The sequence below is a fragment of the Lissotriton helveticus genome, chromosome 5_1 (genome assembly GCF_964261635.1).
Source record: "Lissotriton helveticus chromosome 5_1, aLisHel1.1, whole genome shotgun sequence".
In the NCBI taxonomy this organism is placed as follows: Eukaryota; Metazoa; Chordata; class Amphibia; order Caudata; family Salamandridae; genus Lissotriton; species Lissotriton helveticus.
This window is the reverse complement of record NC_136065.1, coordinates 930,942,248-930,955,498: the sequence shown is the minus strand read 5'-3', so window position 1 is coordinate 930,955,498 and position 13,251 is coordinate 930,942,248. Positions and strand designations below refer to the sequence as shown.

Genomic DNA, 13,251 nt, shown 5'->3' with positions numbered 1-13,251 from the left:
TCAACTGCTGATGGACAGAAGAGAGTTTGAGATGCTGCAAAAATACAGCAAGAACAAATTCACAAAACATTGAAACTGATGGGTGAAGAGGATCAAATATTTTATCATTGTAACAACAAGTGCTACTATTCGTATACAATGGAAAAAAGCCTGGAAAATGTTTTTCAAAAAATAGCAGAAACCTGTGATTCACAACAAGAATTAGAGTCTTCTGAGAAAGTCAATGCCCATCCACTTGGAAGATCGATGGCTAGATGTGGAGAAGTGTGGCTCAGGGGTTAGAGGCAGCAGACCTGGAAGCTGAGATCGGTCTTGGACCAGGGTTCAATTCCCCGCCTCGGCGGGGTCTTGGGCTAAAAATTCCACGGACTCGATAATTCTCGCCCCGGTGCCTCCTCGACTCACGGGTTCACACTCTGCGACTCTGGGCAATAGCTTGCTTAATCTCCACAACGGCCCCTCGCGGCGGGATGCCTGACTTTCACCTTGTGGATACCCTGCTATCTCACAGGGGAATACCAGGAAGGGTTCCCTAAGCAAGCGCCGGGAAACCCACTGCGGGTAGCTGTGCGCTATATAAGCTCAACTACAACAACAACTCCTCGTCCACCTCCAACAACTGATCAGAAAGCAGAGGATCTTCAATGTGTTATCCATGGTTTAGCCAGACTAAGGGCCAAAGGGATTGACGAAAGAACAAAGTACAGAGTATGCGAGTCTCAAAGGGCAAACATGTTTTTATCTGCAGCTAGTTTCTTCAAAGATTACGTTTTCAGCTGAGTAGCTGATCTAAACAGTGAGGTGAATGTATTTGTATCAAAATTGTATGCCCACTCAAACTGCATGTGTGCATACAATTGAAAATATGAATGTACAATGATCTCCTAGCAGCAACTTAACTGCAACTGAGAAAGCAAATTAAGTTTTAAAGCCACTCGAGTGCTGGCTACAGGTTCACACTCAGTGAGATCAGAGAAATAATGGTCAACATTGATGAAACTGTATTAATTTATAATAATGAAATTAATATTTTTCTGGTGAGAATGTATAATGACAGAATTCGTTTTTGTCAGTCTAACAAAAAGAAAGAGCCACTCATGGTGTTCTCAGCTGATTTGACTCCTGAAATCACACTATGCAGTAAAATCATCAGGAACCATTGTAAGAAACGTCCTGAAAGATTTCGGTTTTAGAATTAATTGCAAATATTGTGATTCCCCAGAGCCACCAAGAATATTCCTGAAGTTGTGTTAACATTTTTTACATCATTGTTTAATATCAGCAAAGCAAAATTGTTACAAACTAGAGTTCTTGGATTCGGAACAGGAGCAGCCAACATTGATGACGGCTTTGAAAATATAAGCGAAGAAGTGGAAGACAGTCCCATAAACCGGCAGGCTTATGCTGTGCAAATGTACTGTCTTTTCCAAATTATGTTTTATGAATTTCATCACAACAAAAAGAAAGCTCTGCTGCAGATGATGACTGCCCACACAATCTATGACAAGTGCAAGGTAGGGAGATAATCACTTCAATTAATAAGATTGGTGTATCAACAAGTTATAAGAACATAGTATGAAGCAGGAACTTTGTAGCAGCTCATGCAGTTAAATCTTGTGTCTCTGCACACCACTTCCAAGTCACTTTACCAGGAAACGATTTACAATAGCTGCTCTTGATAATTTTGATTTTGAAGACAGATCTTCTTTGTCTGGAACATCCAGCACGCATGGTACTGCCATAGTGCTTTTTCAAGATTGTACCAATGAATTAGCTACTGGAAAACAAGCTGTTTCAGCTGTAGGCATGAACAAACAAAGCTGCAAATGTATAACCCAACTACCTCGCCAACATGTGCAAAATCACTACAAGCCATCAGCGTGTCGCAGTCTACCAGAAAGTTTCAAAGTGGCTGAGGACATCTATCTTCTTCTATTTGATGCTGCGGTCCGCAAAGCTGATTTACCTGAGTTTATCATATTGCTTATTGAGTGCGTGCTGAAGATTGAAGAAACGCCATTTCCTTCAGGTGCTGGAATTCATGCTCTGATCTCCCAGAATACTGTAAAAGAAAAAAAAAAGGCGGCGGCTGGGTTTTTACCAGTAATACCATCTCCAGTCACAAACTACACAACAGTATACACAGCTCTTAAAAGATTTCCAAAATGTATGTGCTCAGCTTGTAGACCAGCCTATCCTGCCAATTTTCTGCTATGAAGATATTTTCCATATTGTAGTTGACATTTTTATGAGCAGTCCAGTAGAATTTGATGATCTTTATCCAAAGGTGGGTATTTTCCACATAACAAAAGTTGTGTCTCTGTGTGCAGGAAGTTATCTCAGTGGATGGGGCATAGATGGTGCACTTATTGAGGCTGAAATCTTTGGAAGAAAAGCTGTCCGGTCCGTATTGAGAGGAACTCATTATGTTCGTTTGTTACATGGTATGCTCATCATATCTGAGACTCTAGACATTGTGTTGGAATGCTTTCTGGAACAAGAATGACAAGTTAGGTTTTGCATATCTTATCTCAGAAGTGAACAAGGCACAGGGTGCACTTCATTCAAAAGACATAATGCAAAGTCAGGCAATGTTCAATACACTCAGTTTAAAATCAGAAAACCTGAAAACCAGGTTCGTAGAGTTTATCAAAGAATGTGAAGAAAAATCCGAACTTTGCAATTAATGTGGAAATGTTTTACACATGATAATTCTAGTGAAAAACTTGGTACATGCTGATCGGGAATATGATTGGGAGCTGCACGTGAAAACTGTGGAGTCACTGATTACTGTGTTTTTCAAATTTGACTGCATAAACTACCTGAGATATGGGTCCTGGTATTTGGAAAGAGCGAAGAAGCTAGAGGTAGCAAAACCATACCTCTATAGAAAAATTATTCAAAGACATTTTGTGATGAAAGACAGAGAGGGAAAGTTATATGCTGTGGCTCCGGATATGAAACTGGAACAGATGATCCAGAGATAACAGAAAAGCTCAAAATTGTTGGTCAGACATGTAAAACGGAATATGTTGCTCAATGGCAGTTAGTTTATCATGAAGTCCTTTCTATTTGCAATGTTTTCAGAGGGATGACTAATTCAAAATCAATGGACCATCGTGAAAAGAGAGGGTAACGTTTTAATAAACATGTTGACTGCCTTCTTCATTTCATGCAGCAGCAAGGAAACCCCTTTGAAATGACTGAGCCTGTGTGAGTACACAACTTCGTGACCAAACATTATGTGGATAATAACGATATAAAGACACGTCTACTAGATGTCCTAGACAATGGATAGAAAATATATGCATAAATGAAGGAGCGATTTGTATTGAATGAGAAAAAGCTGTTTGACATAATCACTAAAGCTAAACTTCCACGCTTTATTATTTGTCAAAGAATGTGAGAGATTCAGACAAATGTCTACAGGTGGAACACTAGCCCTTGCCTGCATGTAAAATTCAACACTTATACCTGTGCAACTTGATACATTCTGGTAATCAACATCCAACAAGATGAACTTGGAGATGTTAAATCGCCAAGACATTGCTGATGCTTCGATGGACACTGAATTTCCAAATATCGCAAGTGGAATGATTGTCAATGAAGAGTTGGTGCCTGCAGAGATATATTCAAAAGGTGCAGAACATATTGTTCAAAAACTTAACAGCAACATTGGAGGAAGCTGACCTTTGTGTTGTGCCACATGTTGAGTGGGCTGTTCAAAATGGTTCCATTTGAGTCATCCGTCTGTCAAATGACACAGATGTTATTATTGTGCTACCTAGATTTTTGCAATGTTCAAAAGTCAAGGCTTGTCAAAGTTATGGATATGTTAGGAAACAGGTGAGAAAAGACAGTTAATCCTGTTTCATCTTGTGTTAAGGGAACTTGACCCAGAGATGCCTAGTGTTTTGATCAAGGCACATATTCTTACAGGTGATGACACTATGAGCAAAATTGAAGCAAATCTTGGAGCTTTAACTGCTGAACCTGTGAAATTTCTAAAACAATTTGCTGAAACAGAAGAAGAATGTGACTTTAAAGACGTAGAAAGATACCTTTTGTGTGTGTGGAAAACTAGTTCTGACTGTCACACATTTGACAGTCTTTGGTACGGTGAATTCAAGAGATCATTCACGCTGAATGACCTTCCATCCATGTCATATTCTGTGCTTCGACACATTAATAGAGCGATCTACTTGATAAGATGATGTGTTAATGTTTTGAATCATGCATATGTAGAGAAAGATCCGTGGAATTTGGTTAGGAAGATATTGATGGGGTGCTAAAGGCTACGTAATTTCTAAAGCCTCTACCCACTGAACTTACACATACATATACTTGCCAAACCTGTGCTACAAAACGATGTCCCTGTCGATATGCTCTTCTCAAATGTTCAACATTCTGCTAATGTACCATGAGGAATTGCTGAAAATAAAAAAATTAAGTGAACTATGAAAATGTATCTAAAACAGGAGTGCTAAACACTTTTGTCCATATTCAGATCATAAACATTGTTTGGTGTATATATAAAAAGATTAACCACTATTATTATTTGTTTACTTTCTATATGTCTCTTCTTCCACTATTATTGCCGCCACTTTGGAAAATGGCAGAAGGAATGCTCTGAGGAGTGTTTTTCTGCCTCCATAAGACTATCTGACCCCCAAAACCTATGTTTTATCGCCAAAATTAAGTATATAGGTCTCATGGTTCCTGAAATATTATCTCATCACTGAAACACATACGCCTATTTTTAAAAAGTTGTCCAGAAAAATGTGTCCCGGATCAGCAATGTCCACCTAAGGTAAATTACTTCTCTTATGTTCCAAAAATGAAAATCTCTTGACAACTATTTTTTTACAGAGGTATATCAGGGGTCCGGGATTCATCTGGGTGCTTGCCATTAACCTAAATTACTCAAATTGAGTTATTTATCATTATCAGCTTTAAAGTTAATCTCTTGGAGGCAGGTGGCACTACATTTCTCTTTTTAAACTTTACTGTAGTTTAGTTCCTCTTTTCCACTTGGATGTAGATAAAGTATTATGCTTGGCTAGATAGAGCAGGAAGGTGAAACCAAACACCAAGATAGTATTATGCTTCAATAAACAGTTTATAACGAATCTTGTTATTCAGTCCCATATAAGCTAAATCTGAAAAGGTAAAGATGTATTTAGACTTGTAATGTGGAAACTACCAGCTTAAGCAGCAAATCATTTCCTCCAACAGATGTAATTGTTGGACCCTACCAGTATATAGGGCTACAGCTGCTGAATCAGTAGTGCAATACCTCTCCTTGGTATTTCTCTTCTGAAAGCTCCAGTGATAGGGTACCTAGATGCAACACTGACATTATTGAATTCCTTTTATTTACTCTGTGGTTTTTTTTGTACACATTGCCTTATACGTTGCCATACATTGTAACTCATTCTTCTTAAACCTTTTTCTTGCTTTTTATCTGTTCCCCAAATATGTCTTATCTCTTTTCCAATTGCCCCTTTTTTGTGGGATTGCGTGGCAGAGTGGCAAAAGCTAAAAACCTTGTTCTAAGTCTTCTGCATTTTAGTGATGTTAAAATGTCCACATTGTTTGAAATGTGTTTGAGATGTGTTGTCCCTATAGTTTGAGATCTATTTTTCCTATTTGATATCATTAGAGCTTTGAATCATACCCAGAACAAGTGTAATACCATTGAAATGGCCACCTTGGATTTCTAGATTATGTATATCGACAAATCTTAGCCCAAATTCTGCTTCATACCCTTTTGTCTCAACCCCCAAGATAGCGTTTCTCTGAGTGCTACACAAACAGCTAATGTTCTGTATTTATTTCATGCAACACCCGTTATGCATCTCCTCCCTATATAAATATATTCTGTTATTGTTGTATTGTGCCCCAACACCCAGCTCCAGTTGTATGTGCAATTCTGAATCCCAGCAATAAGATAGATTACAGAAGGTAGACTGTGGCAATAAACACAAGGATGAAAAACATGTACAATGGGTTTAGTATGGTCGCAAATATACAGTCAACACAGCCAGCGCCAATCCCTGTTTATATGTAAGGACTAAATGGAGAACTGCCTTTGTTCGGGGGTGAGGGAGGCGCTCTGTCTATCTGTGCCTGAGCCCTCCTCTGAACTTTCTACTGAGCCCATTAAGAAGCCAACAAATTAGAATGGCTGAGTTTGAGGTATGGAGAAAATTTGTGAGTGATTGGGTAAAGTCTTTATTTCTATTGTATTCCTCATCCACACCTCCATTGTGATTGTCCTATCAAATGACAAGCATGCATCTTATTGCATGATTTTACAACTTCATGGCAGTTAAATGTCTAAAAATGTGGTGTGTGCCCTCAGCTATAAATTATTTATTTTTTAATGTGTTGGCCCTTACCTCCACTGACTTTTCCCCTCAGATTCCACCCTTCAAACGTATTGCCAGTACTTGTTTAGCTTATGGGGTGAGAGCTTCCCTACATCTTATATTGAATCGGCCGTTCTCAACTTGAACGGGCGCATTACAGACGCGTTAGATCAGACAGCACCACTCTGCCATATATCTGTGGCCGGCCGCAAGGTAAGATCTGCACCGTGGTTCAACGGAGAGCTGCGGCGGACTAAGGCAGAATGTAAGCGTGCTGAACGAGCCTGGAGAGTATCTTATGATACTCAGGCCAGGGAAAGGTTCCTAGAGAAAAGGCGTCTGCACCACAGACTGATTAAAAAGTCGAAGGTGGCCTTTTATGCAGGGCAAATTTTAGGGGCGAAAAATTCTGCTAAAGAGCTCTTCTGTATCTACAAGTCATTGACTACTATTGACTCGTCTGCAGATCCGAAGAGCTGTTCGATCGAAACGTGCGATCGTATCGCCAATTACTTCTCCACCAAAGTCGAGAAAATCTATTCGACCTTCCCCACTTCTCGTTCCATGGGAACTGAGCTTGAAGTAACATCAGATGGCATGGTGAGTTTGGGGCTCCTCACAAATTTCATCACTCCTCCTCCTGAGGAGCTAGTCAGGACATGTCTTTCAGTTAAATCTGGCTCCCCTTTGGACCCGGTGTCTCCCAAGCGGTTGGGGGACAGCCTGGGAGTCCTGGAGCCTTACATAAGGCATGTCCTGGATATCTCCTTTAAGTCAGGAATGCTACCCGAGGGGTGGAAACAGGCGGTCGTGCTCCCCCTCCGAAAGAAAGCTCACATTGGTTTTGAGGTGTTGGAAAACCTGAGACCCATCTCACTACTTTCTTTTCTGTCCAAAGTGGCTGAGAAGGTGGTAAACACTCAAATTATGAGTCATGTAGAGGAGGCGGGTTTGCTACACGACACGCAGTTCGGGTTTAGACAGCGTCACTCCACTGAGTCGGCCCTTCTAATGGCAACAGAACATCTGAGACAGGGTGTTGATGAGGGGCATACCATGGCCTTAATCCTACTCGACCTCAGCGCGGCATTCGACACTGTAGCACATTCAACCTTGCTACAGTGTCTGAGCAAGGGTGGCATCGCTGGCACCGCGCTGAGGTGGATTCAGGCATTCCTGACAGGAAGGAGTTTCCAGGTGAGGCAGGGTGATTGTTACTCCAGTGGGGTACCTTTGGGCCAGGGCGTGCCTCAGGGCTCGTCCCTGAGCCCGACCCTGTTTAACCTGTATGTGGCGCCTGTGGCATCTATTGTGGAGAGCCATGGCCTCCAATTGCTATCATATGCAGATGATACGCAACTGGTCATCTCCCTGTCGCACGCGCCCTGTCTTGCTGCGGATGGCTTCCGTTTGTGCATGAAAGATCTTGCCGACTGGATGGCCATGAACTGTTTGAAGCTCAACGGCAGCAAGACAGAGGTGCTGGTGGTAGGGAAAGCCCAGTCGGCCTGGTCATCGGCCTGGTGGCCATCCTGTCTCGGGCCAACCCCCACCCCCTGTCAGGAGGCAAAAAACCTTGGCGTATGGTTTGACGCAGGTCTTACCTTTGGGCCCCAGATCAATCGTGTGGTCGGAGTATGTTTTGGGATCCTGAAAAGACTGAGGAAAGTCCTTGACTTACTGCCGTTGGAAGCCCGCCAAACTTTGGTACATGCTCTGGTGACCGCAAGGCTGGATTATGCGAACTTTCTGTATCTGGGAGCGCCGAGTAAAAGTGTTGGCCGTCTTCAAGTGCTGCAGAATGCGGCAGCACGTCTGATCCTTAGGCTACCTAAAAGAGCGCCTTCAAAGCAGGCATTGCAAAAACTACACTGGCTGCCTGTGAGGAGCAGAGTCGAGTATAAAGCCCTCTGCACCTGCCATCGGATTCTGAATGGCAGGGCACCTCGACCTCTGCAGAGGCTGATCGAAGCTTATGAACCTGCCAGAGCGCTTAGATCCGCAGGCGGGGGACTGCTGAGGATCCCTAAGGTGAAGAAGGCTCGCATGGGAGGCAGATCCTTCAGGCTCCTAGCACCAAACCATTGGAACAAACTGCCAGTGGCTCTTCGCTTGGAACCAGTAGAAACTAGGTTCCGAGCCAAATTAAAAACCCACCTCTATGTTAGATAGCAGGCCCGCGTGGCAGCCCCAGCTTTTCTGCTTATGCCCTCCCACCGTTAGCGCGGGGACACGCCGGTGTGCGTAACTCAGCGCTTAACAAATGCCCCTATTATTATTATTATTATTATTACTACTCCCCCTCCTCCTTTATAACAGTCCTAGATCCTTACACCTGAGTAGCAATCTCTGTGAAGAGGTGGTCTTGGTAAGTCAATGTAAAGCATGTATATGCTCTTGGTTCCCTTCATTGCCGTTTGAAGGATGAGATGTGGTATTGGTTTATGAAAATTGATTCCTAGAGGAGCAGAATTGGCTTACATTAGACATCCTTTACCCAGTGATGAAACCATCTTGAAAATGCTTCCTGCAGGATCACAGAGATGCACGGTGGCCAGATATGGGTCATTGTGATTAGAAAACCCATAGACCACGAATGTATGTATCTGTGAGTGTACACTTTATCCCATCCAGGTAACCTCTCCACAGAATCTTTGCATTCATAGACATCTAGACAAAAGGAAAAGAGACAGGGAGCTACCACTGCTTCAGTCTGGGCATTGCCAGAACCCCGGTGTAGCTTCATTCTATCTGTTAAAGCAGGTGCGAGATTGATCGAAAGATGTGGCGAGGAATTTCAAGCTGCCGTTAATGCTATTAGCTTTTAGTGATGTGCAACAACCATTTTACATGTGCTAATGGACAGTCGTCTGCACAGCATAGTGTGTGCTTGAAAAAACTTACTAGCGTCTTGTAGTTGTACCCTTCTCGCTGTATGGATCATTAACACCACTAGATTGCACCAGAGTTTTTAAAAACATAAACATCCAGGAAGAGAAACTAGCACTATTGAATGCTGCCTCTGACATGGTGTTTCTTACAACCACATATTTTGCTATTCCAAACATGTTATATTTATATTTGAGCAAGAGCTTCCTTTCACTCCTTCAAATGGGAACTCAGTTGCCCTGCTGAGAAGACCGAGAATAGTCTGGATGTGGCAACCGCTGTATAGAAGTCTGACAATTTACTGTACATTCTTATTCACATTCAAACAGGTAGGTATTGCTTTAGAGTGGCAGATTATCTGTCTTCATTTTAACAATTCATACACTTGCTCCCTAATTTAAGTGCTCCTACCTTCTGTATCTCATCACGAAGTGTAAGGCCATGCTGATTAAACATTTTATTAAAAGCCTCACACCCTGCTACTCTGCAACAGGTATGAAACCTGGTATGACAAAACATAAAACGGTCAATACTTAATTACCTATGGTGAGACGAGATAATATCTCTTTAACCATGAGCTGTTTCATTCACTTCACTTAAATGGTTTTACAAATGTAACAAATGATTATGACAATTTGTGTAATTTAGTTTTATAACATGTTTACAGTATTTTGATTTTTAAAACTGCAGTGTGGAAAATATTCTGATCAGTGGGTTCTGGTAATCTTTTTATTTGTTAGGATGCAAGACATTCTGCAGAAGGGGAAATCTACACTAAGCTTAACCAAAAAATTGATGAGTTTATTCAGCTTGCTGATTATGACTGGACTATGTCGGAACCTGATGGCAGAGCCAGCGGCTTTTTGCTAGACCTTATTAATTTCTTGAGAAGCACATTCCAAGTTTTCACACATTTGCCTGTAAGTATGACTGTGCTGCATGTAATTCACATGTACACAGTGGAAGCTATAGCTGCATTTAATTCACTAATGAAACTTAAAAAGTGCATGTTTTCTTGATAAGACAAGTTATTATGAAGGTAAATTATTTTTTTTCCGACAAAAAAGGAGTAGCATTTTTTCTTTGAAGACAAAAGTAGTTCATTGCTTTATTGGTCATTATGAAATATTTTCATATCGGGTATGTATTGTCTGAACTTAAAATGTAAAATATTTGTCAGGTGAGGTTCTTAAATTCGGACTTGTGAGAGGAGCCCTGCATCAGTGTACAATTGATCCTCATAGCGTAAAATCGTCGACAGCTTTGGGAACCACCAATCTACGGGCAGGTTGAGAATCTTAAAATTTGTTGTCAGACATCTCACAAGTTTCTGAATTCCAGCCTTATGTGACAAAAACTTCCCCAAGATGTCCATCTGACTTCTAGTTATCAGGCCTTGTTTACAAAGCAAAATGTGTGACTTCTCCGTTTTGCTCTACTATTTGTTCTAATCGGTGCCTTGTATCTCAACAGCTAGTACATGTATTGACTTTTTAAACTTCAATAATATGACCAATAATCGCTTAGTTGAAAGATTTCTACTTAATTTGTTTGATCATGACGACGAGGACCATTCTAAAGGCCATGCTAGATCTCCTCAGTCTGAGTCAGTTGTCTACTTTCTACAGGGTTAGAAACATATTTTTGACAGCTTTTAAAGTTAGTGTCAGGGGCCTTTGCAGTCAGATAGTCGAGTTTAGACATACACTAATTAGGGAGATTCTAGAGAAGGAAACATCCCTGTGTTCCTCAAAGACACACTTACTATACAACCAGAATGATTAGAATAACTTTGTCTGTTGAATGCCAGGTATTATGACAAACTATAAATATTACACTGCCACTGTTATGCCTCTTATCAAGCTAAAGTACACCATGAAGGAGACAAATCAAACCAACTGTTGGCCCACCTTCTCACACCTAAGGCCTCACATGTGGCCACTATCTTAATTACTATACCCACTGGTAGTGAGTTGTTCACACAAGCCGATATCAACGAGGCCTTTTGTCATTATTATTCATGCTTGTATAGGGAAACTGTAGATTCACTCCTGATGGTATGGGCGACTTCCTGAATGAGCTTACCCTGCCTAGAATCTCTGTTGAGGCCAAGGAGGTGATGGACATGCCAATCCGAGAACAGGGAATACAAGGAGCCTTACAGGATCTGCCTGGTGGTAAGGTTCCTGGACTGGATGGATTGCCGTCTAAGCTTTACTCAGCATTTTCTGTCCAATTGGCCTACAAATTGCACAAGGCATTTGTGACTGGTAAATTGCCTTCTTTTAGTAGGAAATTGTTAACTGCTTCAATTTCTAAACCATAGAGGTACTCTTGAGACATGGCCTTCTTTTTTACCTCAATTTTAAACTCAGACTATCAACTACTGGCTAAGATTTTAGCCTGGCTGCTTCTACCTGAAATGATTATCCGAACCAAAATGGTTTTGTGCCAGGCCACATCCCCTCCCTTAATATCCGACGGTTGGGGAATAAAATGAGTACCTCTGTAATATCCTGGACAAGCACAGCCTGTGTGTCTCTTGATTTGGAAAAGACTTTCGATTCTCTGAACGTGGGTTATATGCACAGAGTGCTCAGTATGTTTGATGTGGGCAGTTATTTGTGCTGTTGGGTGCAGGTCCGGTTTAATCGTTTAACTGCTAGAATTAAAACTGGTCACTGTGTCTCTGAGTCTTGTGCTATTGGTAAGGAAACATAGCAGCTCTTTTTCTCTTTCTCCTCTACTGTTTGCTTTGCCCATAGATCCATTAGCTACTCATCTTTGCCTGATGGGTGTCCAATGGCGCATACAACTGTGTGGTATTACGCAGGCGGTTTCCTTTCCAAAGACACTACAGCATACGTCACTAGCATTTCACAGACACTTGGCGCTTTTGCAACCACATCTGGCCTTCTTGTCAATTGAACAAAACCCTGCATCTTTCTTGTAAACCTAGGGTTTATCCCACATGACTGGGCCACATATTCATGCATTGCCTACACTGGGAGACATAGACTTTCAGGTTTCTTGGGATTAATATTTGCCATACCACGGAGGACCTCTGCAGTGGTAATTTAGACACGGCTGTACAAACTCTTAAGTTACAGGTTACAATTGAACTTCATTACCTTGGTCGGTCATTGGCAGCATTGCTGTTATTATAATCGTGGTGCTTGCTCCCTTTCTATATCATGTTGTTAATTCACCCCTCACCCTACCTCTATACTTCTTTAACAACCTAGATTGGATCCTGGGTGAGATGATAGAGGTGGAGGTTGATGTTTTGCTGCTCTCTTGACACTGAAGTTCCCTACAGAGGCAGGAAGACTGGAACTTCCAGATATGAAAAATAAATATCTTGCTGCCCAACCCCAGTAGGTCTCCAGATGACTAGCCAGTCATTCGTTGAGGGAGACCCTGGCAGGTAAAACTGAGGAAGGTTTGTTAAACTTACCTTGCTGTTCGCCAAGCGTGATAGTACGATAATTTCAAAAAGTGCCTGTTCCCCCTTGTTAGAAATCGGGTTACTGGTTGACTGAAGTATGAGCCCTGGGCAAGCAGCTACCACAATCCTAGTCAGGCTAAGAGACAGGCAGACCCTAAATTAACATGTGCTCACCCTTCTGTTGCTTTTCACAGAGTAGCCAGGCTTTACTTGGAGGCAGTGTGTAAAATATTGTGGAACACTTCAAACAGTAAAACAGTGAAAACACTACAAGAATATCCTACACCAAGTTAGCAAAATAGATCTAACTTTAATAAATAAAACAAGCCTCAAACAACAAAAATTCAGAACCAGAGATATTGATTTTTGTATTTTGTAAAAAATAGCACCAAGAAGCACAAAGCTCTATTGGGGATATCTGGTCATACCAGATCGGGATAAAGTTCAGTCAGACCGCGATTTAGCGGAGGCAGGCTACAGGGACCCAGTTAGGCGCACTGAACAGGGTACATTGAAACCTGGTTACGGAGTGTTGCATGGAAC

General features: G+C 41.6%; 1 protein-coding gene across 3 annotated transcripts in view; it reads left to right on the top strand.

Moving 5' to 3' along the window:
- Positions 1–13,251, top strand: part of EXOC6 (exocyst complex component 6) — a 1,337,279-nt gene that overhangs the window by 873,865 nt on the left and 450,163 nt on the right. For all 3 annotated transcript variants that reach the window (XM_078643405.1, XM_078643403.1, XM_078643404.1), the window contains one exon: positions 10,001–10,180. In XM_078643405.1, coding sequence (XP_078499531.1) covers positions 10,001–10,180 — 180 coding nt within the window. The remainder of the gene's footprint in view (positions 1–10,000; positions 10,181–13,251) is intronic.